The 27,033-nt window shown below is 39.9% G+C and overlaps 1 protein-coding gene across 2 annotated transcripts in view; it reads left to right on the top strand.

Moving 5' to 3' along the window:
- unc5cb (unc-5 netrin receptor Cb) overlaps nucleotides 1–27,033 on the top strand; it is a 134,171-nt gene that overhangs the window by 66,134 nt on the left and 41,004 nt on the right. For both annotated transcript variants that reach the window (XM_063478526.1, XM_063478527.1), the window contains exons 3-4: nucleotides 9,032–9,175; nucleotides 15,378–15,481. In XM_063478526.1, coding sequence (XP_063334596.1) covers nucleotides 9,032–9,175; nucleotides 15,378–15,481 — 248 coding nt within the window. The remainder of the gene's footprint in view (nucleotides 1–9,031; nucleotides 9,176–15,377; nucleotides 15,482–27,033) is intronic.

The following is a 27,033-nucleotide window of genomic DNA, read 5'->3' on the forward strand; positions in this document are numbered from 1 at the left end:
TATTTTGTTTTGGTGCCTGCTCAATAATCCAGATAAGGAAATTCCACAAAGCTTTTCAAACAGTGTTTGTGGAGTGGAGAAAGAGTTTGCCGCTCATTCAAGTGACCTCTTCAGTTTCTGCAGGTTTCCTCAACTTCATAAACAACACAGATGCAATAATGACCGAAGCAAGCGCCATTGCCTAACAAAGAGCCACATGCTCAGTTTCCTGATTGTTAATATGCAAATTGTCTTGGCCACTGATCATTCACAGAGAGTTGGGGAATGGCTGCACAGCACTGTAACATGGGGAAAGATGTACTCGTAGGCCCCCTCGTCAGTTCAAGATGGTTGTTCCCTTTTCAATTGGGATAACTGCTGCTTAAATGATCACCACTGGAGATCACCATTAGTGATCCTTTATGTGTCAAGAGTTTGAGCAACAGCTGAGATGCATTTTTTTTCTCAAAAACACAATGTTTTTCTGGTTTTCAAACCTGAAAACACCCTACAGTACACCAAAAATTGTTCTGCCCCGAGGATTGGGTCCTCTGGCACAAGAGCAAAACAGTGTACGCGATTAAGTGCTGAGAAGATTGCCGTAATTTGGGGATACCAAGCAACTTTTGGCACAACACAGAAGAGCTGCCTTGTCGGGCCTGAACCCCTACAGACCAGGTGTCACTCCTTTAGCGATGATGTTGTCACATCCTTGTCGGGGGAGAAAAGGTGGTTTGAGCGGGGAAGTCAAGGAAGCAGCATATGTGAAAAGAGAACGGCCATCTCTGAACTAAGAAAAGGGTACATCTTTCAGTGCTGTGATTGCAGTCATTTCCCAATTTTCTGTGAATAGTACTCATGATTGTTGATCAGTGTTCTTGTCAATTTACATTTTAAACTGAGCTTGTGCCTCGTTGTTAGTCAGTGGTTCCAGTTTCGGTCATTATGCAGCTGAGACTGAAGAGTTCATTTGGGTGAGTGATGAAACGTTTCTTCCACTGAAAACGCTGCGCATAGATGAACAGAATCAACTTTTTGGGATATGTCTGTTTACGTACCTGTTTTGTTGGGCATCAAGAGGAAGTGATGGTAGTGAAGCTCCGGTACGGTTGTTTTTTAAGAATTCAGTCCCCAAAGGCACCAGAGCCATTACACACAACAGCCCAGCACTGATTGGCTGCATTCAGCTGCTGTATTGGAAATTGAGTTCGTTCTGTCGCCCACAGGTACCAATCACATCGCATTTACCCTTTTCATTCCACTGTTTTGCCACACACACACACACACACACACACACACACACACGCGCACACACACACACACACACACACACAGATAGTTTCTCCTTTACTTAAACGTGAATTCACACACATATGCATACACTTTGAACATCGGAAAGCGTGTTTTAACTTTGGCATTTAATAAAAAATACCTCTGAAGTTCCATTTTACTGAAATATACAGTATGGGCAAAAAAAAATATAGTAGTGTTAAAGATGACAGCCAGAGCATATACAAAAGAAGTGTTACAGCAGTGGTACAAGATACAAAAGCAGATACACAGACAAAAGGATTCTTGCAGTGAGCACAAACATGAAAGGAGTATTGGGAAAAAAACAAGAAAAACAACACGCTTTCCAACCTGAAATACTTTTATTTTGTGACCTAGTGTACTTTAGGTAGAATACGCCGATCTGAGCTTGTGTTTCGTAGTTATGATTATGACAAAGAAGAGGGTGAGGTATCAGTGGCTCTTAGCCTTTATGTCAGAAGGTTTTTAGCTAAAAGCATCAACATGGAAAACAACCCACACATCATACACGCACCCACTCTACATAGCCATATCCACAGGCTATTTACTGCAAAGATATTCATTCATTTATGCTCTTGCACCCAGCACAAACACACACAACACCACAAGAGCTCAGTGGATGTGTGTAACCCTTCTCATCCCACTCCACTGCTCTCTGATTTCCCCAGATTGACAAAAAGGAAGCACCAATAGAAACTGGCCAGCATGGTCAATAACACCGACAGTGTAGGCCAAAGAAATATGATCTCTTCCTCTGTACGAGTAAATCTTGATTTTCTCTTTTTCTCTCGTCTTACCTCTGTTAAGGTGTTCTGATCATAAAATAAGAGATTGCGAGATTAAAAATGTTTATGAGACAAAGGATAGAAATTACAGGTGTTCCTGGATTCCATTCAACTTTTCTTTTAAATACAATCAATTAAATTCATTGTTAGATGCCTCACTTGATTTGTTTTTCTTTCTTCACAAGAAAGAAGACAATGTGCTAATGTGCTGCTGCAGCTTTAAATCTGTGTAGTTCTGGCCCGTGATTGTGTTTCTGTATCCGTAATCAACACAAAACACAAGTCTGAAATTATATCACATGACTTTTGAGGGTATTTTGCACGTCGTATCAAATTAAATCTCATTTAAGCTCTGTGAAGAGATCACCCTGTTCTGCCAACACAGATGTTGTGTAGACGGCGGTGGCTTAGGAAGCAAATGCTTCTGAATCCCAAGATCAGGAGTTTAACTCACTGTCGCAGCCTCTGCAGGTAGTGACTTTGAATTTTGAAATAAATCTGGCCCCAGTGGACATAATCATAACGATCTATCCTTAGATAGTCCTACAACAGAGCCACGGGGATTAGCTACATCAAGCAAAGAAGACAGAGAGAAGTGTGGCAAGTCTGACTGAAGACAGAACAAAGCAAAGACCACACCTAACAAGCTGAAAAACTATGCACATGGAGAAATAGTGCTGTTTTTTATAAGGCAGAATATGGTCACACCGAATACTGATTTTTTTTTTCTACTTCTCACCAAAGTTTGAATTAATTGTTAAAACTTAAAATTTTACTCTTTATCCTTGCAATTTTGCACAGTGGTGTACATACAGGGGAACACTGTATACATATTTGACTTTTATCCCAAATATACACAAACAAAGGGAAGAGACATAGTGCAAAGGTTTTAAAGGGCACATAGTTAAAAAGATAACACTAGGTTCTATTTAAAAGATTTCACCTTCTTCGATCAGTATTGTAGCATAAACCATACAATAAAACACAGGGACATCCCAGAAAAAAACTTTGGAAAAATGTGATTGATGAGCACATGTCAGGGAAAAGATACAATTTTCCTGTCACTGAACATGCTTTGGAGTACAGGAACATCAGCCTCTAAGAAATGGAAAGAGAATTACACAGCTGTAATTCTGCCAACTAAAAGCTTTCCTCAAAAACACATCTCTCTTTCTCTCTCTCTCTTTTACTTATAAAAAGGACTTTTTTTCTGTTAAAAAGGCTACAAATCAGCTTTGACTCAATCCTGTGAGGCAGTAAAACATATAAACGTAAATGTCGCGAATACTTTTTAAAGGCACTGAATAACGCAAATGACATTAATTTTAAAATTTAAGATGTTTGCGTCATGAAATCCTACCGGCTGAAAGCACAATGTGTGCGTCATCAGTAGCTGGAATGCAATCAGCAATACAGGACTTGATTCACTGTACAGTGTTAACCACAGCATGAACCAACTTACCTGCTGCCTTACATCATTGGTGCTGAAGTGGCTTCAGGTATATGTAACGTCTAAAGGTTTTTTTATTCCCACGAATCTAAGGTGCTGTAAGCCACAAGTAGCACATGAGCATTAAAAAAAATAATACACTGCATAAAAATGATTAACACCTCAACAAGTGGCATGATTGTACATGATCTTTTTGTAAGGAGCAGGTGATTACATGCAGAATAAAGGGACCATTTGAAGAGTTTCTTTTGATCAGCAGCCAGTTATAAAAGTAAAACAGCATGTGCATTTGCCTGTGCAAAGGAAAAATAGTCCAAAAGAAAAAGGGAACTTATATTTACACAGTTGCCAGAAGGAAGCGTCATTCTGACATGTGGCCATGAACCATTTCAAATTGGTTGGTGCTAGATTGGATCAGCAGGAGGGCTGCTTTGCTGTGATTGGTTATTCAGTTGTCTGCCGTATGTGACGACAGACTCTCCTGACCATCTGGTAGATAAAGGTGCATTAGAAGAAGCGAATTAAAAAGTACTGTCTGAAATGTTTTTATCACTGTGAGCTTCACTTTATGTGCAGGCATTTCACAAAGAAAGGCAGGTCATTTAGAACCAAAGCCACTGAGAAAACATTCATAATTTTAAAGGTAAGAACAAGGCATTAGCTACCTAGCTTACATTACTAAAATATCATTGCACATTATGGCTTCAATAAATATATCTGAGTGATGTTCTGCTGATTATGTTACACCCTTTCCTGTGGTATTGTGTAAAATGATCAAACAAGGGATGTCAACTAGGAAATAGTTGAATAAATGCTATACTAGATTGTAATCTACCCACCCTGAATATGAGGTCAAAAGAAATTGGCTCGTGTGCGCATCTACAATCATGTGAAAAGAACATTTTTACAGAACAGAACATTTTGTGCAGTCCTGTGACAAAGTAAGTGCACCTTTACTGCTTCTATAGGACTTAATTTTGTTTGTTGGGTGCAAAAAGAACTAGAAAGGACATGCAAGTAAGCCTGGACAGATACAACACCCGAGCAAAATAACTGGGTATTGAATGCAAAACCTTTTTGAAGATTTTGTAGGTGCTTAACATGGCCCAAAACATTGTAGCATTTTTAAAGGCACTTCATAGTCTCTGTGAGTGGAGAGTGCATTGATCTGTGCAAATGAGTAGCAAATTAATTATAAGTAGGTGCAGGTAGTGTAACGTACACCGGAGACAGCTTGTCACTTTCTCTGAGATATAAGTTAAAAGATCCAACAGATGCACTCTTCATCTCACAAGAATATCAGGGCACTTATGCCTCCCACCTCATCCATCTCTCCCTCAGTGACCAATGCCGCCTTTTTTTGCTTGGCTGGTTTGATCAATAATGTTTGCTGGTGCTAACAATAGGCTGCTAGGCTAGCTCATGTTAAAAACCACATAAATAATGAATCCTCTCAAAACGAAGCCCCTAATTTAGCCAGTTATTAATGGCTTAGGAAGATAGTAGCCCTGCCTCACTGGCCCTGACACAGTTTACACACCTTGATTGTAAATTGAATGGCCGGTTTTATTTTGTTATCATTGTATTGATATAAAGCAGACTTAGAAATTCTAGCTGAGCACATATGAAGTCACTGGATGAGGTCAGCGGGCTCGTTTCAGAGCTCTGATTTTTCCATCAGGGTGATTCTTCTGATGTGTTTGAAGTGCAACACAGGAAAGGAAGAGTTTAATCCAGGTTTAGTAATCCCCGTGAAGTCATGAATGACTCTTAGAGGAGACTGATAACCACTGCAGGCATCGTCATCATCTTCGATTCTCTAATGGTATAGAGTATGCTAACAACATCAGGCGGATAATTGATCACTGTAGAGCCCTTTATGTCTGCAGCGCTGACAGAAAAAAAACAAATGACTGATTCTTGCGCACGTTTTAGACCTTCTGAGAATTATGAGAATCTACTTACTGTTTCCACTATTGATTTTCCCTCTGCTAGACTGGATGTGATGCTCCCACAAAAGCACATCCATCATCACATTCTCAAACTAACAAAACATCCTCTCAGGCGAGCATACTGGCATCAAGTAGCGACGACCAGAGGCGCACTCTTTGGCACTCGCACATATGTGTTGAAAGCCATACACGCCGAAGCAAACGGTGACACAATAGACGTGGCTGTACCCCTGCCTGCTGGCACACTGTGTAAATTTTACATGAGAGGTAAGCTAGTGTGTGGGATGTCACTATGCTTGCTCTGTGCCAGAACAAGGAGGCTGTGTGAATTCACTGAACCTGAAATAAAATGGCATGTTCGTTTTTTAACCATCCATTTTCTTTGCATTTTCCATTCAACCAGAATGTCACACAGCTACCATATAAACCAATCAGAGCTGTGCTCTAATAATCTAAGGAAAAAGGTTCAGGATTTACACAGAGATAATGGTTTTTAATGGGCATACCAGCAGAGCAGGATTAGTATTCACTCCTGAGATGCTGTCTCAGGCAGTTATCAGGCAATAATCTCTCACATAATAATTAGTGATAGAAAGTCTGCTGTTACATTAACATGAGTGGCAGAGATGACTGCACATATGTAAAACTAAAGTAACACTGAACCGAGTTGTTTCGGCACAACGTTTGATTTGAGCCAGGAGCCTTGATTCAGATTACTTCTTTCTTTTCTTCTCCGGTTTTCATATAACAAACTAAGTTTACAAATTGTTGCAAATTAGCTTATCATCTGAATCAGTTGGCAGTGATTCACGCTGCAAAGAGCTGGATGTCAGTCAGAGATTAGATCACTGATTAAATGCACATTGCAGCACAGATGAGTCAATGATCTATGACACAGTTTTGAGACTGTACATAATAGCGATGCCACATTGACAGCACATGGTGTCTCTTAGGTAAGCTTAGTTAAAAAGATATTTTTAGCATAATGGCTAAGTTAGATACACTCAGATATACAGTTTAGAGCTCTGGCAGATGTTGGATTTAGATGTCACAGAGCTGTTTTTGGAGATCTGTCAACATAACACAGTTGCATCTAATACAAAGCAATAATGGTTTGACAGAATAGTCAGTACTACTGTCAGCGGTTGCTATAAGGCACACATACAGTAAGACCTACATAATGATATTTTCTGCTTTATTGGCTTAGCCCAAACACTGTAAGCTTTGTTGCTTTGTGATTTTTTTTTATTTTTATTTTTTGTGGAAATCTCCAAACTTGATTATCTAGAGCAGGGGTGTCGGACATAATGGCCATGGGCCAGAATCGGCCCAATCAGGCTGTGGAAAAGTGAAGGAGGGCATACATTTTTTACTTTTAACCGTGTTTTCGTAAGACCTCCCCCACTGGCCATTCGCGCTACACCAAAGTAATAGAGATAAACAGTGACATGACAGGAACATTTTTTTTCACCATCTGCTATAGAAATACTTATAAATTTTTTTATATGGGTCTTTGGTTTAAAAAAAAAAGGTCTGTTTTATTATTACAAAACACTCTGAGCAATGAGATACCAGAAAATATTCAGTAATTTTGTACATTCATTCTCACAATTTAAGTCCAAAGAGTCATGCTGACAGATTTTTCATTTACTTGAGCAGCATTTCTTCATCTTGTATGAAAACTGAGACGTACTGTTGAAATTGCTCTTCTTTATCTTATGATAAGATGTCTCAGAGATTCATTCGGGATGTTGTTAAACTTCTTTACATTGAAAGAAAGGGCAGCTTCACTGGTCCGACCCAAGATGTAAAATGATTTTGACAGCTATGACTTGGAGAATGGTACAGTAGCAAAACAAAAAGTGCAAAATTCAAAACTGGTACCTATCAATACCTACCCTGAAAGTTGCAAATAGGTAATTTATTCATTTAATACAGTATCTCTAACTTAAAAGAAACCCTCCCTTACAGACTAACAGTTGTAGTCTTTTGTCAACACAGGCATTAATCATTAATTCCACCACAGCCCACTGTTTAAATTAGCATGCACTCTGTACAGCCCTTTTAATTTGTGCCCTGTCAAGAGACACCAGCCACACTAGGTTTTTTGAATTAACAGACAATGATAGGGGATTGTTGCAGACAACCTAATGTTCAACAATAGGATTAAAATGACCCAAAGATTTGAACATTTTTGCAGAAAAAAATAGAAAAAAAAGCAAAAGTTTGCACCACTCTTTAAGTGCTGAGTTAAAATAGATTTGTTACCAATTCAACAAACAGTTAGTCATCGTCTCAGCTAACAACAAACCTTTCTACAGGGCAAGGCACTAAAACTCGATGACTAATGACTGGGGGGGAAACAAATGACAGCCAGTGTTTTGGAACTGATGTCAGGGCCTGAATTTGGTATACAAACAACATGGTGTTGATGGCACAGGCAGCTGCTGATGGTGTAATGGTGCGGGGAATGCATACAAAAAGGCGATTCAAGAACAACTGGCAGCGATTTGATAGTCCCACTTTCACATCATTGCTGACCAGGTACATGAGCATGAGAGTTCCAGGAAAATGACATCAGCTTAACTTCTTTCCAGTAGGATACACAAACCCCATATCTAAGCCTAATGGGGCAGCACTGTTGGGATGAGGTGGCATGGGATATTCACAGCGTGAAAGTTCTTTTTAAAAAATCTGCACACATGTTGCAGGACTGCTGAATGTGGATCCATGCAAAATGCGAGATGTTCCAGCGCCCAGCAGCATCCAAATGCAGTTATAGGGACCATCTCCATACATATGGAATACTTTACTTCTATTAGTTACAAGCATGCTCTCGTTTTAGTTTGGATGCTTGTTGAGATTCTCATGATGTCTGCAAAACGCAGTCTGTTGCAAATGCATTTTTTTCTCAACCTAGCCTTTTTGAATGCATCATTGTCCTCTTAAATGTCCCATCCTGTCAGAAAAAATATTATGGACTGAGAAATGAAATAAGCACTGTATTGCACGGGAAAGTCCTTGTATCTTCAAGAAACGCCGGTGTGCCTCATTATACACGCATAGACTGTTCCTAGGTTGCATGTACATAACTCAAATGCTCCAACAAATAGGCATTTACAGACATGCAGAGATGTGCACACGCTATGGTAGCAGCATAATCTGCTCTAGAGGGGCAGCTGTGGGTAGAGGCATTTGTTTTGGGGATGATTTGTTTGTTTGGGCCCTGGCACCCAGATGAGCAGTAATCAGAGGAGTTAGCAAACAGGATTGTGTTAGCCATGACGCCGAGAATCCTCCCCCACAAGGCCCAGACCCAAGCAGCTCAGTGCTCTGGCTCTAGAATCAGGACAGACTGACACAAATATGTATTGTTTGGGTTTGGTGTGTATGATGTCACATTATTTTAACCATTTCAGCTGTCCATCTGTTTATATTTTCTGGTGTTCAAATTAATGTCATTTTCCTGCATGGCCAATTCTTTGTTTTTTGTTCTGTTTACTGTTTCACGTCTCCATGATTTAAAAAAAAATCCTTTATGTTCTTTTTCCCAGGTTTGGTCGTGAGGGAGGCCAGCATAGAGATCACTCGGCAGCAAGTGGAGGAATTGTTTGGGCCAGAGGATTTCTGGTGTCAGTGTGTGGCCTGGAGCTCCGCTGGGACCACCAAGAGCCGCAAAGCTCATGTCCGCATCGCCTGTGAGTATACTCCCCCTCCTTTCATCCCTCTCTTCAGGCCATTATTCACGTATCTTCTCTCTCATCTTTGTATTTCTCTCCAAACAAAACCTCTCGGTTGCCAAGAAAACGCATCTCAGCGACGGACTTGTGTATCTTCACAGATTCTGGAGATAGTAGCAGTGAAAAGGAGGTTTTGCTAACATGAGATTCAAGTGTCCCTTTGAACTTGAGTTGGTAAAAAGCCAGTACAATCAGAATTGGTTTCCTTGCGGGCAGCACAGACCTGAAGAAGAAGCACAGAGGGGGAAAAAAAGAGCTGAAGTGGCGTCTGTGCACTAGGAGAGCTGTGGTGCATGTTTATGACTTCATTTGTGTATGGTCCTCCTTTGTTCTCGGTTTGTCGTCCTGCTGAAAAAGCACCACGCAATTGTTTCTAAATAATGAGAAACATTCTGTACTGGATCTAAAGTTTTTTGTTTTTTTAACAGTTTTCCCCAAAGGATGTGGCAAAGAAAATCAGAAAAAAAAGGGTAATGAAACCCCAGAAGACATGATGCAGAAAGCAAGAGCTGCTTAAGTCTGACTGTGACATCAAGGCAACATTTTTGCAACACAGCTATTACGTGACACAACTACTTACACGTTTTTGTCAAAATTCCACCTGAAGGAAATCCTATTATAGTATCGGCTAGATCATTGCACTTCCACCTCCTGTCAAGTAGTTTCAAGGCACCGTGACTGACGCATCTTTCCCATCTTCACTGTTTCTCTTTAGACTTGTGGCAAACTGGAAAAAAAAAAACCCTGCAATACACACTTGGAGAGTGTATTGTAGTTTATGTCAAATATATTGTCAACACTGGATAAGGATATGACTTGAGCTGTTGATGTTTGGTGGGGAACTGTCAGAATGATTTCATCATTGCTATACAGTGCATCAGAAAGCACCTCGCAAAGTCAATATCCAGGATTTCACCTGAACCGCTCAATTAAAAGCAACTTAGCAGTGATGGAGCTGTCTCTCCCTATTTTTATTCGATCATCTCCACTTCTTTGTATTACTAACTCCGTCTTGCTATTTGCTCCATATTCTGCACAGTTTGTCTCTGAATTTAGTGCATTCCCCTTCATTTCCAACACCAGTATCTCTTCTTATTACTGCTTCTATTATACTAGCCTGGTGAATCCGAATCACGCCTCTCAGTCTCCCACTGAGTCCACTCCCGCTGCTCCACCTCCTATAATCACCCGTGATGAGCAGCCTGCCAGCACTAACCTATCCCTCAAATCACAATGGACCCCTCTTCCCCTCCCATTAGCTTCTGCTGAATGGATTAGCTCCTCTACTGGGCTTTCTCTCCAGGCAGGCTTCTTGTCAGAGCCAGACTCTATCCCGTTAGGCTAATGGAAACTGGGGTTGTTTTCCTCTCCTCTCCCATCATCTAAACATATACAGTTTTAATCAGACGGTGAGTCACATCTAGCGCAGATGAGTTAAGAGGCTGCCGTGTTGAAGAAGGAGCTTTCAGACTTGCTGGAAGTCTGGCTGAAATTATTGTGAGAGCCTGTCAGAGGAAGAGAGAACGTGTGCATTTCTTGTGTGTCCTTCCCTTCATGTGACCTCCACAGAACCGTTTTAATTGGCCTCTATTTTTGGGGTGCAGTTATTGCTTGCCACCGAGGGGTAATAAAAGTATTTTCACAGAAGCAAATTAAATAAATTAATCAAATCAGAAGAAATGGCTTTCAGGACTGGCGGAGGGGAATCGTACACAGAGAGAGCAAATTGATTTTCTTGTCTGTTTGTGGACTTTTGCAGCAGGTAAAACCGAAGCAGCATTGCATGTGACTTTCCTCGGGATTAAAACTCTCAGAGTAGGCCTCCTGATATCGGATTGCACCAGTAGCTAATGATTTACTAAGCAAGAAAAGTAATAATTTCTGAAGTGCGCAGTGCTGGTGTAATTTTGCCTGACAAGTAGCCACTTAAGGTAATGGTTGTCATATGTGTATCTTTCTGTGGGCCTGCGAGGCTGGAAGTGTTTGCTTGCTGAGGGGAGAATGGTGTGTCTCCCGCAGGAATGTCTACTCAGCTGCTCCCACACCCTCTATGCCGCAGTACCGCTCAGGGTTACGAGAAGTGAGGAAAGGAGAGACTCCAGCGGGGAGGTGTAATTTAAACCGACATCCAATAAAAATCTATATTGCAAAATAATCGCTCGTATGCTACATACTGTTTCATCACAGGTACATTTTGATTAGTGAACTACAAAAGCAGCAGGTGTTCAATTTTTAGTTGAATAAGAAGGCTGAGGACTAAAAGTGTGAATATTCCACATAAACACACAAACACTGGCCTTTGCCACTGATAGTAACAGTGTTGCCTGTTAAGCGAATTTATGCTCTGAATAGTAAATGCATAATTTAACTAAGAAGAGCTATGAAATTAAAGGAAGAAAAAGAATTGGGTTTTGTTCCAAACAAAAAGAGAATAAAATATGTAATATGAACCCACCGGCCACTTCATTAGGAACAATTTGCTAATAGCAGGTTGGACCTTTTTTTTGCATTCAGAACTGCCTCAGTTCTTCATGGCACAAATTCAACAGGGTGCTGGAAACATTCGTGAGAGATTTTGGTCCATATTGACACATTTGTAGCCGATTCATCGCCTGCATGTATGTGATGTGAGATGAGATGTCGTGGCCATGGGAGTTCTTTGAATACAGTGAACTTATTGTCATATTCATGAAACCAGCTGGAGATGATTTGAGTTTTGTTTATGCAAAATTCTGACCCTACCATCTGAATGTCACAGCAGAAATCGAGACTTGTCAGACCAGGCAGCATTTTTCCAATCTTCTGAGCCCATGCGAGCTTTAGCCGCAGTTTCCTATTCTTAGCTGACAGGAGTGGCGCCTCGCGTGGCTGCTTTAGCCCATCTGCTTCAAGGTTTGACATGTCAAACGGTTATTTGAGTTACTTTTGCGTTCCTATCAACATGAAGCAGTCTAGCCATTCTCCTCTGACACCTGGCATCAGCAAGTCTGGTATTTCAGAAACTGTTGCTCAATAGATATTTTCTCTTTTTTGGATGTTTTCACTTTATTCAGGATCAGGGGCGGGGGTGCCAAAACACCTCGGACAGGTCGCCCGTCTAATGCAGAGCTTAGACAGAAACCATTCACGCTCACATTCACACCTATGGCCAACTGTTACCAGTTAACCTGACACATGCATGTTTTTGGACTGTGGGGGAAGTCAGAGTACCTGGACAGATAATTTAATTTGTTAGATTTGACTGTAGTGCAAATTTTATAAATCATAAAGTTATCAGTGTGTACCTGTCATAGCGTGACTTCTAATTATTTTATCGTTAAGGTAGCATCCATCGCTATAGAGTAGTTCTGATGTATCTCCTTTCCTTTCCTCCTGCCCACTTTATCTTAAGGAAACCAAACAGCTTGTGTGTCCTTGGATTGAATTCGAAAAACCTCTGTCAAAGAATATACCCCTGCAGTCATTCTTTCTTTTAATTTCATACCAGACTTTTACGGAAATTACTTTCAATTCAGCAGTCACCCTTTCAGCCATTACAATACATTGAAATGTGCTGAATTATAACATATTCCCCTGAAGACACGGGTACTCTCGGGTTGAACTGGAACAAGGATACCTCATGAATTTGTTATTTTAAGGATCATTTTTCCAAATAAAAAATGAACCGTAAAATGACTATAGGTATTCTTTAGTGTTTCCAGGTGCTGCATCATCATGTATTCTGTAATAGGAACATGATCTGTCTTCTTCCCTTCGGGGATGCAAACCAGTTCATTCTAAACAGTGAAACGTGTCTATTTTAAAATAATGTCTCTAAACCTAATAGCTATTGAATGAAATGAAAGCAAATGAAGAAACAAAAAAAAAAAATCTGTTGTGATCAGTCTTTGGAGATCTCTCGTTTTATTACAGGTGGTAATGCTCTTTTCATTCTGTATCCATTCATACACCATCTCCCCAGACACTGAAAAGCATTTCTTTACTATGATAGATAAGGAAAGTGTATCCTGTTACACACTGTGCCTAAGAGTCTTGAGAGTCTTTAGAGATTTACACGCAGTTTGCTTTGACTTTTCAAGTGCAAATCCTGCCATACAATCTGTGTCACTTCAGACAGTATGCGCACATCTAAAGTCCATGTGCTATTCTAGGACTATAAAATATAATAAATCTGTGCCTTATGTTGGTACACAATGTCAGCAGCTGTACATTACTGTATTAGCAGTGTTCTCTGAAGAAGAACAGCTATATCCTTTTAAAAGATCGAGTCCCTGAATGAAGGTCACTGCAGGATTTGTTTTCATGGACACAGTTAGGTGTGGGTTGAAGAAAAAACTAATATATCTGCTTGCTGTGGACTTTCCATGTGGTCCCTCTGCTTTTAGGGTTCCTCCAGGTACTTCGGCTTCAACAGTCCAATGACATGCAGGTTAGGTTAGCTGGACTTTCTAAATTGGCCATAAGGGTGGATGTCATCATGCAAGTCTCTGTGTCTGTTTGTTAGCTGTGTGATGGACAGGCAACCTCTTCTGTCTCTGCCCCGCTTCTCTGTCCCCAGTGTCACGACTCTGGTTGGTTAAGCATTTAAAAAATAGACCAAGGGATGGGTGAACTTTTTTTAATGTTAATTAAGAGCCCATGTTGGCTTATCAAAGATAGGATCTTCAGGTCAGCCTTCATTCTATAGCTTGTATTGTTCAGTGCTGCCAACATCGAAAGCTACAGGAAATTGGTGTAATGCAAAATACAGTTTTATAACTGGGTTTTTTGTTTTTTTGAAGCGTAATGTAAAACTAATTAAATGTAGTAAGTAACATGTGGCATGTGGTTGTTTTTCTAGAGAAAAGAGTTCTAATGGGTGCAATCATGTCCAAGTCTCTCCTCTGAGCATCTCATCTCAGTTAGACTTCCTGGTAAAATAAAATACAGTAGATGACATCATTTTTCATTATTTTGATGAAAAATTAACATACATTACAATACATTACATTTCAAAATGCATTTTTGGTAGAATAACCAGTGACATCTGTTAGATTATAAAGCTTGCATTCTCGACATTGGTAGGTTGTCATATTTCTGATTGACTGACAGATGTATAAATATCTACCAACTACTCAAGGCCACCTTTGTGGTACTTCTTGCTGCAGTTTGCTGTGATGGCACGCACGCACGCATGCACACAAACACTCACACTCTCTCTCACACACACACACACACGCACGGACGCACACAAAGAAAGAGACAGCTGGTGATAGAGCATTTTGGTTTGTTTTACCCTTCAGTCATTCTTGACTGTGCGCGTTTCCCCATCCACATACAGTATAGGTGCCACATATTGTACATTTGTCTCCTCAGGAAAGGGAACAAAGTTATGTAGAATTGTTGTCTGGAATAAAATATGTTTTTGTGCTTTGCTGAATGAAGTTATTCACCCCCAAACCGAATGTGTCAATAAAAGTGTGTATGACGAGAATTTTGCAATGCTTGTGAAAATGGTATCACTGGGGTTTGGAGGATTGATTGTAGACATGATGCTTCAGTGCCTCTAACGTTGCTAAGTACTACTGTACCTCCTCTCCTCTCCCCTTCTCGTCAGTTGATGCCCACTGCTACTGTCTCAGTCTGTGCAGCATGATATATGTCTAATGGGCTTCAGGTTCCAGTGTAGCATGACACCTTCAGTAATCCTAGCCTGTCAGCTCCACTATACCTTCCCTGCACTAATCCATAAGGGCTCTCACGCCAAGAAAATGTTGGTTTTCTGATGGAGCGCAAGTGAGCCCCTTCTCCCTATTTTCCATCCATCTATTTCAAACAATCTCTCTCTGTGTGTGTGTGTGTGTGTGTGTGTGTGTGTGTGTGTGTGTGTGTGTGTGTGTGTGTGTGTGTGTGTGTGTGTGTGTGTGTGTTGAAGATGAGCTTGGAGACATAACACTCACCTATAGACTGTTTTATATATACTGCTTTTGCACAGAGGCAGGTCTTATTGACAACTTAACCTTTCTTTTCTTTTAATTGTTTTTATAGTTTGTGACATTAACACTGGTCGGCTTTGTGTTTAATCTTAACCATATTTCAGGATATACTGTCATATCGATCTTCCAGCATGATACGCTTTCATTTAGCACTAATACACAATGTCTTTTATGTGTTTTTTCAGACTTGAGAAAGACATTTGACCAGGAACCTCTTGGAAAAGAAGTGTCACTTGAACAGGAAGTGTTACTTCAATGTCGCCCACCCGAAGGCATCCCAGCTGCTGAGGTAAGGTCCAAAAGGTGTTTCATCGAGCCAGTGCACGTTTGTTGTTAGGATAATTGGTTTGAACAGGTAAGTACTTTTCAGGGAAATGCAGGCAAAATGCTCTCACCTCAAATCCACCCAAATGACTTCTTTAAAAAGAGGTAATTTTCACTGACTTTTGGGATGGATTTTTGGAGATATGCCATCATTATTCTTGGCATTATTTTTTGTTAAGTATATAAAATGTTAAAATATCACCTACAATATTGTACTGCATAGTGAGCTCATGCATTTTTTAGCATATATTGTAATTTTGGTAGTGCCAGTCACTGATTCTGTTCTTCTATTCTCTAAATAATTCAGGTAGAAACTGTGTGTTGATTACAGAATTTGCCTCAGTTTTAAACTTGCCTATTTCAGAGGTTTCAAATAAAATAACACTGAATAAATCTGACACGCCACACTGCGCAGATAAGGACATTTTTCACCACTGCACGGGTTATTAAAGTTCTTTGGGTATTTCTTGAACATCGGCCTGTCACTGCAATTTGGAGGAGAGAAAATTGTAATTATCTGCCGAGGGACAAAAAATAAAAATAAAAATTCAGTTGTGTGACTTTGCTACCTTAGTTTGGCCAGTATCTCCTCCCTTCCGTTCTTTCTCCCTGCCCGACAGTAGAACCCTATTAGGACTGTATTTGAAAAGGCTCAGTTGAGATTGCAGGACCATAGATACAGGATGAAAGTGTGGTTTGATGGTTTGGTCGGGAGGCGTTTTTTTCAGTTGTGAGTTGTAGGGACTGAACTCTGTAAAAGCTTATGAATGACCCGGAAAAGCTGAGTTAAGTGAGTGGAACTGCACAGCATTTATCCCTGCTGAAAGTGCTGACAAGCTCAATGGACGAAAGTTTAGGAGTAGCACTCCGCAGACTCTCCTCATACAATCCAGGCTTTAGTCTGATAGTTTTCCTGTAACAGCTGTATAGTAATGGTGATTTCTACAGCCTGTCTGAGGTTACTGTAAGCCCTGGATTAGCTCAGTGTAGCGATCAAAGACCTAGCTTGATTACAATCATACCACATCCTTCTGAATTGCTGTGGCAATCCAGATGTACAGTGAAAAGTAAACAGGAGATTCTGTTCGCCTGGAGTAAAGGAGCCGCTGTTGTTTTAGTGTAGATACCCAAGGCGGCCATCAATTGAGAAAACAGAGTACTCATACGATGTTTAGCTATTGTAGTAATTGACATCTTTTAAAAACATTATAGTCTTTTCAGATTTCCCTTCACTTGTATTCAGACTAAAGTCAGTAATTGCTTTCTATTTACTTTTCTTTCCATGATCTACCTGACTTTTCAGTGTGTGTACAGAGGCACACTTCCAGCTCTTTTAACTAGTCCCTCTTACCTCATGGCTGCTAAAAAAGACAACAGTCCCATTTCACTAGATAGTTCCCCCACCCTTTTCTTCTGAACTCAAACTCAGCTGCCTTGGAGGGAAAAAGGACAAAACCAAATGCTGCTTTTTCATCTGTGTTTGTCAGGCCTCTTCTCACATAAGCTCGCCAGAGAAAAAACCTTGGAAAAAGCAGATGGGCTAAGTCTGTGGTTACATATGAATCTGGAGAAATATGTAGCAGCCGCTGTTGAGGGAAAGATCTGTCATATTTCACCCGCTCAAGACACAAAAAAATATAGAGAGGATGAAGGCAGAAGGAGAAGAGCTGTTAAGGTTTGTCGGGGATTGGATCCACCGAGTTGTTGTCAGGCCTCCAATGAGCTGTCAGCTCACTCTGTGGTTCCTTTGCAGGCCTTTGCCCAGAGAGCAAGAGGCTGGCAGGATGGCAGAGCTGTGGCGGAGCCATAAAAACCCCATACTCTCACAGCACTTTTTTTTTTTTTTTTTAAATCATGTGCCGTGTGGCTTCTCTGTCATAAAAAAGTACAAGTAAGGCATGCACATCTGCTGACTGTCCATGTACTGCATTGTCACATGTTTTAACTTCCACTGACATGTTCCCATGACAGTGTACCAGCAAGGACATTAATTTGCCTGCATACAGAGAACTTGCTGCCAAAAACTCGACTAAACACAGAAAGACTGTTCGTCCGTTCCATGTAATTACCGGTGTGATTCCTGGCTCACCAGCCAAAATTAATTCACATGGACTGCAAAATAGATTCACCACTAATAAATGACAAGGAAGAATCTGAACTCTGTGCTTCCTCTTTTCAATTGAGAATATATATATATATATATATATATATATATATATATATATATATATATATCTATATATATATCTATATATATATCTATATATCTATATATATATCTATATATCTATATATATATCTTAGATATATAGATATATATATAGATATCTAGATATATATATAGATATATATATATATATATATATATATATATATATATATATATATATATATATATTATATATATATATTAAAGAAAATCTAGCATTTCATTCATCATGTATTACAAAATACACTCATCATCTTCTGTTACCAGAGTTATTATTGTCTTGATTTTTAAATAGTTTTTAATCTACTTTCAGTTTCTTCTGTATACATGGCTCTGCATATTTGTTTTATTTATTTTGGCAGTTTTTCTTTTACAGTTTGGTTTCATTTTAAATATTTGCACGTTTCAGTGTTGACTGCTCAAAAGTGTTTGGCTTTAGTTTATCTACTTATTTTTTTCAGTGTTAGTTTCTGCTAGTTTCTCTCATCCAATGACTACTGGGATAAGCCACAGCCTCCAAAAGTAGTAGAGAAAGAGCATAGATGGATGTATTTCAGAGGGAAATTTAAGACATACACAGGAGGCATTACAGTATAAACACTTAGATCACACTCACGTAGACACCACAGTTTCACGTAAGATGAAGTAAAGCCACCTCAAGCTGGTTGTGTTAACAGACTAAAACTAACAAAGTGGGACATTTCCTACACATACATATACAATATACAAACAAGCACTGGTCTACAGATTGGGGTGTTTTCTGTCCCATTACCACAGGTGTGTAAAATCAAGTAACTAGGGTCATTCTATAAAGAGGTCACTGAAGATTTTGCTGTTATAGGATGCTACCATTGCAACAGGTCAGGTTTGGAAATGTCTTACCTGCTAGATATTCTACAAGTGGCAAAGTGTGAAGTGGAAGCATTTAGGAACCACAGTCACAAGATGGAAGACCATTTAAAGTTACAGAGCGGGGTTGCCGAGTGTTGAGGAACATAATGCGTAAGTCGCCAACACTCTGCTGACTTAATAACTGCAGAGCTCCAAACCTCCTCTTGCATTAACATCAGCACAAAAACTGTTCACCAGGAGCTTTGTGACATGGGTTTCAATGACCCAGCAGCTTCTCTGTTTAATGTGCAGATAAAACAGTAACTTTGTCAATGTAGTATATTTTTATTTTAAGTGCATAATATTGTTCTTGCTAGTTTTTTGTTATTTTCTGTGTGTAGTTTTTTTTTTCGGTTAACTTTTACTTAACTGTAATAACCTTGTCTATTGCTACTGTTGATTGGTGTCTAAAAACATTGTTCCACAGGTAGTAACATATTGCTCTGTTGTTTCGCTTTAGAAAAGATTCTGAGCTGTCATTAGAACTGAAAGCACTGATAGTTTGTGTTACTTCAAGGTGAATAGTTTTAGTTAAGCTTTCAAAAAGGCGTTCTGTCGAGATCAGCTATAACGCCAAAAGTGTTTCGGCTGTTTGAAACGATTAGTTACCAAAGTAGTTCAGCGTCCTCCCAACCACATACATACTTGCACATTCAAAGAAGAAAGAAGCCCACATTTTGCAGAATCAAAGTAAGTCAATCCTAATTAGTTTTGATCTCAGATTACAAAGAACTGCTCTGTTTGATGTGAGCTATTATCTATCTCCTGGTTCTTCTTTGTCTTCCCACTTTTTCAGATGATTTACATTATAAGCTGTCATGATGGTTTACCATAGTAATGACATCCTGTGATTCTTTTTAAGTGGTTTTGAGTTTTTCTTGGCTTTCTGCGTGGGCTGTTGCCCTGAAAACTAAACATTATGCTGAATAGCTTGGATTGCTTCTGTGATGATGCAGCAAGTTTTCATAAAAAAACACATGAAACATCTCAGAGGTTTTGGTACTTGAAGTTCAATCTGAGCCATTTTCATCTTTACTTAACTTATTTTTACTGAAGCACAGTTAGTTGCTGAATTGTGGAATCCACACACACACACACACACACACACACACACACACACACACACACACACACACACACACACACAGTTTTGCACACACAAAGAAAACAAGCAGCAGGCATTTATCTTGGCTCTCCCTGTGACCATTACCAATGGAACTTTGGCCTTTGAGAGCTGAAATACAGCGAGTTGGGTTTCTGGAATAGCACAGGGATTAAGTCATCTGAATGTCTTGTATGGTCTGAATAAATTAGACACTCAACAGGCTCCCTTAAAGTCATTGTTACACGTTTCCATAGCCATGAATATTTGATATGTACTTAATGAAGAGCAGAAGGAAAATCTAACTGTTGAGGCTATTCTAGGAACAGGAGAATCGGAGTGATTTGGCACAAAGGCTCTGTGCACTGTTTCACTGTTATATCGGCTTAGTGGCTGAGTGCTATCCGTAGTTATAGTAATAAAGGTAAAGATGGGAACTGAGAGCTTCTCATCAGCTCAATGCAGATCCTTCCCTTTGAAAACCCTCAGGAAGCTCTTTCATCCACATCTAAAGGACCTCTAGACAAGCAGCAGCGGCCTCTTTTTATACTTAATATGTGGCAGCCTTATAAACTCGACAGCAAAAAGAATTGTTTCTTTTCTTCGCCCATTCCCTCCGTCTCCATTTCGGAGCGCTTGTCACAGTCCTGAGACAAAGACAAGAGTTCAGAGGTTACGCAGGACTGGGAGGCACTGTGCCTATTTCCATGGAAGCAGGATTTTAATTCAGGCATCTCCTCAGTCGGTCGGGGTCCTGCCGTGTTATCACGGGTAACGAGTCATTGATGCTCTGCAGGGTACGGGCCCTGCTGCCATGATTAAGTCCATTGGCTTACTAAGAAGAAAGATGGGAAACACAAAGATCTTTACTTCACACTTTCTCATCCAGAGAGGGGAGAAAACTAATGCAGATGAATTAAAACAGCTGAGACACAAAATTCAATCCATTTCAGTTCATGAAAGATGTCATTGCTAATTTAAAAATATGTTCAAAATGCTTCATTATTATATAAAATCCAGTATAGTTCTTATATCTGGTATGCGGCACTTATCAAGCTTCATCATCAACCCCATTTCACACATAGAGCATGTAAGCGATTAGTGTTTTTTAGCCCACTTTTACTTAATTAGTGATATGAAGGCATGCTGCGACCGGTTGCCCATATGTTCACCTTGTCAGAAAATAGCTGAGTGCTTTTACCGCTGTAAAAATGCTGCATAGTTGCGTTATGAGAGTGCCAAGAATGTCAAGAGAAAAACACTTTAGTGCCCAGTGGAACAGGGAGGGCATTTTCATTAAGGTAACCCATGGGAAGAAAGAGTCAGAAGGCCAGTCTAAATCCCTGTGGCAACCAACTAAAGATTGCCCTTCAGGCACTCACCTGTCAATCATTGCAGGTTTCCCGTGAAAAGACTGCGATTAATCCTAGTAGCCCCGCATTTGTGAGGTCTGCTGCCTTCACAGCCCTTTCTACTGTTGGGTGGGTAAGGTTTATTTGTCAAATGTATTTCATTCTGAAGATGATTTTCCCTGCATATATTAAGACAGACTTCTGCTGAGAAGGGAAAGAAACTGTTGTAGAAAAAAAATTCCTGAATCCCTGCTCCCTATAGTAATGGTGTGTGGTGGTTGTGTTACAGCGAGGGAAGTATTTTGGGTCTCTGATCAATATAAAGGTGTTGTGAGTGACTTTATTCTCTCAGAAAATATTTCTGTGTCTCTTTTTGCGGTATAAGAGGTCACCGAGTAAGTTAATTCAGAAAATGATGTGGATCATAAAGTACAGTTTCATACCAAGCAACAGCATGTGGAATCTATTTGTATAGTAAAGATGGAAGAACTTGTAGAATCACTGACCCCATAGACTTCCATAATTAAATGAACAGCATCCATCCATGAATGTATTCTACAACTCACTCACTTATATTAAAGATTAGTTATACATTATTATAGTTGTGGCTGCTTTTAGTGACAGGTGGATGCTGACACAGCAGCTGTAGCCAGTAGTTGCTCATTTGAATCACTGAGTGGATTGCTTAATTGTATTAACAGCTCATCCTATTTGGATATTACTTTCTTGAAATAATTAGCAGGTGCCCATGTGTCTCTCTGATGCACTTTTAAGGTCTATAAGTGCTCTTTGGTAACCAACCGTGCTTGTGTCAGCTGATATCCTAGCAGTCCAGCATCTCGTCCTAACATGTTTGATGGCCACAGGAAGCAATTTGCAGCAACGTTCTTACCAGAGATCATAGAAAGTGAAATTTGGCAACATTATGATGACAGGTGAAATAACCACTGGCAACATGAAGTGGGTGAGTCCCGAGTTAAAGTCTTCTTGACTTGCGAACAACTGAAGCAGCTACTGGTAAGAATAAAGGCTACAACTGGTATGACTGGATGGTAAATGGATCAGAGAATTGCTCTGGCAATGTCCGCGAGCGACTGACCATAAACAAACAACCAAACAAAAAAGCAAAACATGACGAGTGAATCAAATCGCTTCCTGTGTGAACGCCCCTTGAGACATTGTTTACTTTAATCCGCATGCAAGAAACTGATTCTGGAAGACAAAACCAAACCAACATTATGTATTAAAGTCCCACTCGCCATTTGTAAGATTTTGAAACTTTGGCTATCTGGAAGCATATTTTTCACAAGCCTTTTTTAGCAAACAAATAACATTTGTTACAGATAATATAGTAAAAGAATAACAAAACCCCCACATTTTCCCAAGCAAAGAATACAATATAGTGCGACTGTTCTTATTTGGTGGGAAAATTATTTCTTTATCACCTAAAAAAAACAAACTCCTTACCACCTTTAAGCTGTTTGCACTGGGCTTGTGCTGTTTCAGTTTATTCGTATTCCTGAAGGTTGCATTCTGTATATCAAGTGAGATCTGACCTCTTGAGCAGCACAGAAACCCTCTCCCTTGATGGAGTTATCATCTAAGCTTTGTTAAAAGTCAGGGCAGTCTCAGGGAAACCAAGGACTGAATGCAGAGAGTGTATTAAACAGTTCTCTGACTGGGAAAGCTAGAGCCTTAGTAATGGCTTGTGCTAGGTTGTTATTTAAAAATTCAAATGAAATAACATGTGTGCCATGCCTCTCAATAGCCAACTTGCACTTATCCACCCACATGTGGTGAATTTATTATTTTTTTTAAAAAGTATTGGCAGAAATCCCATAATCACATCATCACTGTCAGAATTTAATCATCCATTTAGTGACAGAAGGAGGATTTATAGAGACATTTTTAAACTATGGATTCTTAAGGTAGTTTCCCAACAGACAGACATTGGTAAAAGAGTATCATTTTGCCACACGTATGAGGTAAATGTACCGGGAAAGGGGAAAACAGAGTAAGCAGTGCCTCGCTATCCTTGGAGCCAGTTTAAGAAATGCCTGTGTTCCCTCAGCAGACTGTAGAGGAGAGCTAAAGGTGGAAATGAACTGGGAGAGGTCATTATTCCTGGCTCGAGTCTTAGCGATCCATCTCCTCTATGGACACCTACAGTAGTAACCGCTCCAACTCCACTACTGTTATCTAAATTTGCCCTCTCTCCTCCTCCTCCCTAACCTGTCCCATTCCAGCTCCTCCACAAACACCCTCACAGACAAATATACTGGTTTGGCTACAACAAGTAATACCGGCATTAACGCTCACACTAACATTTTTCCCATCACATCTCAAGATATCACACGTTTGAGCATTTCGACTTGTTAATATTTATACAGCTCACATTTCCATACTTGTCATGCAGGCAGATGCAGAGCATATGGCTTGTTGTCTGGAAGTGAATGATTGAATAATCAGTTTATAACCTTTAGTGGCTCATTCTCCAGGTGTGTCATTCAAGCCTGGAGCGGATATATACTGTGAAAAAAGGGAAATGAATAAATTACATCTGATAGATAGTTATAGTGCATGTGGAAAAGCAGAAGAGCTCATAATGACTTCTCCGTAGAAGTCTTGCACATTGCTGTGGAATATTTTTTTTTCTCTCCCCGTTCTTTCTTTTCACACCCCTTTCCACCCCCACACTCTTCTGTACACTCTATTTCTGACACAACAGCGATGAGTAATGAATGGTTTTGCTTTGCAGTGGTTCTTAACAAGTGAGAGGATTGTATACAGTGTGTTCTGTCTATTGGGCTAATTAGTGTTTTGCTGGCACACCCAGGCAGAAACATCCCACTCAGTGGCTACTCCTACATTGCTGCTGTAACCAGGTCTTCAGCCAGTAATGTTTGCTAGTGGGAGAAGAAGTGACAGTGGAAGCGCACCGAAGCTGCACTCTTATTTGAAAGCTGGGTGGTTTAAAGGACGTAGGCCACCTGGGTAGTCATTCAAAATAGAGCTATGCCTCACTGAGAGCAAAACTAATGGTGCACTGAGGGGCTACAGCTCCATTTATCAAGTCAAAATTGTAAGCAGTTGCCCTGAGTTTAGTTTAAGTTTTGATTTTAGACATTCAGGCTAAGGTCATGGAGTTGCATGTAAAATAACATAACACAACATATCAAAGCATTTAGCAGCTAGTGCTAACTATGAAACACTGTAAAGGTTTACCTTATCAACTCCATGAGATCTCAATATGTCAGTCTTGTTAAGCGCTCATGTCTGCTGACCCCAAGTGGTCGTGCTAAAAAAAAAAATTATGTTGGATGTATGGATGAGTGGATGGATGGATAGATGTTTCAATGATGGATGGATAAGTGGGTGGGTGGATGGATGTACAAAAGCAGAAATTAAACATCAGATATGTTCCTTCCTGGAGAACTGCATCTTCAGTAGAGACTTCACGTGTTGAGTAGATTCTCACCAATTCTGTGAAGAATACTGCTGTCTGTTTTATCACATCAAATTCCACTCATTATTCTTTAGCTGCTTATCTTACTCTATCAAAATTAGGGGCTGTAGCCTATCTGAGGGGAGTACACCCTTCATTCCCTCCTTGTGATGAGACTCCATCTTCAAGGCTCAAAGCTGGACAGATTACACTATGAATCTTTCCAATATAAAACAAGGTGTAACTTTTCTTGACTTTATTAAAGCTTTTCATGAGTAAAGCTGCAGAAAAGCATAAACCCGTACTAACTTTACTGTGACTCCACTTGGTGTAAAGCCCTAATACTTTGACAGGAATGCAAAAGGATATAGAGTCACTCCATACCAAAATCAGTTATTTGGCTTCAGTTAAATTTGACCAAACTTAAAATGTCATTGTAACAACATTTAAAATGCAATAACTGAGAATACTCGCGGACAGTTTGCAAGGCAACAACATAAACTAATCATCCATAGCAGAACAAGCTAGTCACACCATGTGCTCTGCCATGCCCCACTGCCACTGACTGCACTTTCTTAATGCCATAAGGTGGCACTGTGGTTCACGAAACTTCTCAAACATTTGCATGCTCTGATACCGAGAGCAGCTCAGCATGAGCTCACCCTCCAGTGTTTACCAGTGCAACAAACTTTTGGTTCTCTGCCCCAAACAACTTATTGCGTAAAAAACCTTCCATGAACTCTTTATTTATCAGTAATGATGGGAACAAACGTTAGTATACAAATGTAGCTTTTCGGTTCGCATCTTCATGTGACATTATCACGGTGTGGGTTATAAATACGTTTTCTGTGATTTTCATTTAGAAATGAAATAAAGGGTTCTGGTATAATTCATCTGATTGAACAGGCAACCCATGTACTTTAAGGCAGTTGCAGAGGCCTTGGTTCAAATCTGCCCCAAGGCCATTTACTGCATGCCTTTGGCCTGCTTTACCGTCTTCTCTCCTCTATCTGTCTGAAGTAAAGGCTAAAAAATGCATTAAATTAATCAAAAACTGACCAATTCATCACTTCTTTTGTTCCATGCAAATTTCTACAAGCTGCATTTCTTGAACAAATTTGGCTTTCCAATGGAATAACCCAGCATTTTATATTTGCACAAGATTTGCAAACTTCAGATGATCCCACCTCTGAAATAATTTAGTCTAGTCCATGCACAAGAAGTCAATGGACTTTTATTGGCTTCATTGTCTTTCATTTTCTTAATCGATCCATATTATTTGTGTAAATACAATTCAGTATGTTGATCTGTGAATATCGATGTGATTTTTCTTTGTTAACCTCATGCTTTAGACTTTGTCCCTTCTCATTCATCTTAAATCTTCCTTTCTTCAAGCCAAAGTCACTTGTTTGTAACATTTTTTCCCCCAATCGTCCATCTTTCTTCTTTCTTGTCCGTCCTTGCCTCTCAGTGATGATGTATTAGATATATTTTGGAACACTAGTGACTGCTCTCCTGGATGTGCACCTGCTCTCCTTCTCACTCATCTGTCTTCTCCTCTTTGTCTTACCATCTCTCATTTACCTGTCCCCCTCCATTCCTAGTTCTACGTGCCCCCCCACCCCACACTCACTTTCCCTCTCTCGCTCACTCTCTCACTGTGTGTCACTTGGCTGTCTTCAGCCAGACAGGCTTTTTCTTTATGGCAGCTGACATGTGGCAATTTCCTTTCGTTAATGACAAGAAATGTGCCAATTACCTCTCCGGATGTTTTACTGCCAATCAGACGCTAACGAGCTGTGAGCGTGAGCATTTGGATGTGTGTGTACAACTTTGTGTATCTGTGTTTATGTCTTTTGAAGCTGTTGGCATGAAAGAAACCTGAACAAGTTCAATGTGACATGAAGTTTTCTGCACATATGCAATTAGTATACAGACTGTGTAGCTTAGTCCCTTTAAAGACTGGTACTAGATTAGATCATACAGAAGAATGCCGTGCTGTGATTGTGATTCTGTTCAGTTCAGGTTTATCTATATAACGCCAATTCACAACAGTAGTTGCCTCAAGGCACTGTATTATTGTAAGGTAAAGAACCTATAATGATAGAGAGAAATCTCCAACAATCAGATGACTTCCTATGAGCAAGCAATTGTCAGCAGTGGGAAGGAAAAACTCCCTTTTAACAGGAAAAAACCTCCGACAGACATCTGCTCCAACCAGTTGGGAGTTAGGAGAGGGACACAGGACAAAAGATGCACTGTTGAGCAGAGAGAGCCAGAGATTAATAATAACTATATTAATAATAATAATAATCAGTGTTGGGAAGGTTACTTTTAAAATGTATTCCACTACAGAATACTGAATACATGCCCCAAAATGTATTCTGTAACGTATTCCGTTACGTTACTCAATGAGAGTAACGTATTCTGAATACTATGGAATACTTAATATATTATCATGCTGTTTACAACTACGTGAATGTACTATTGCTGTGATTTATTACTGTTACTGAAGGTC

This window comes from Pelmatolapia mariae, linkage group LG7, assembly GCF_036321145.2.
Source record: "Pelmatolapia mariae isolate MD_Pm_ZW linkage group LG7, Pm_UMD_F_2, whole genome shotgun sequence".
Taxonomy (NCBI): domain Eukaryota; kingdom Metazoa; phylum Chordata; class Actinopteri; order Cichliformes; family Cichlidae; genus Pelmatolapia; species Pelmatolapia mariae.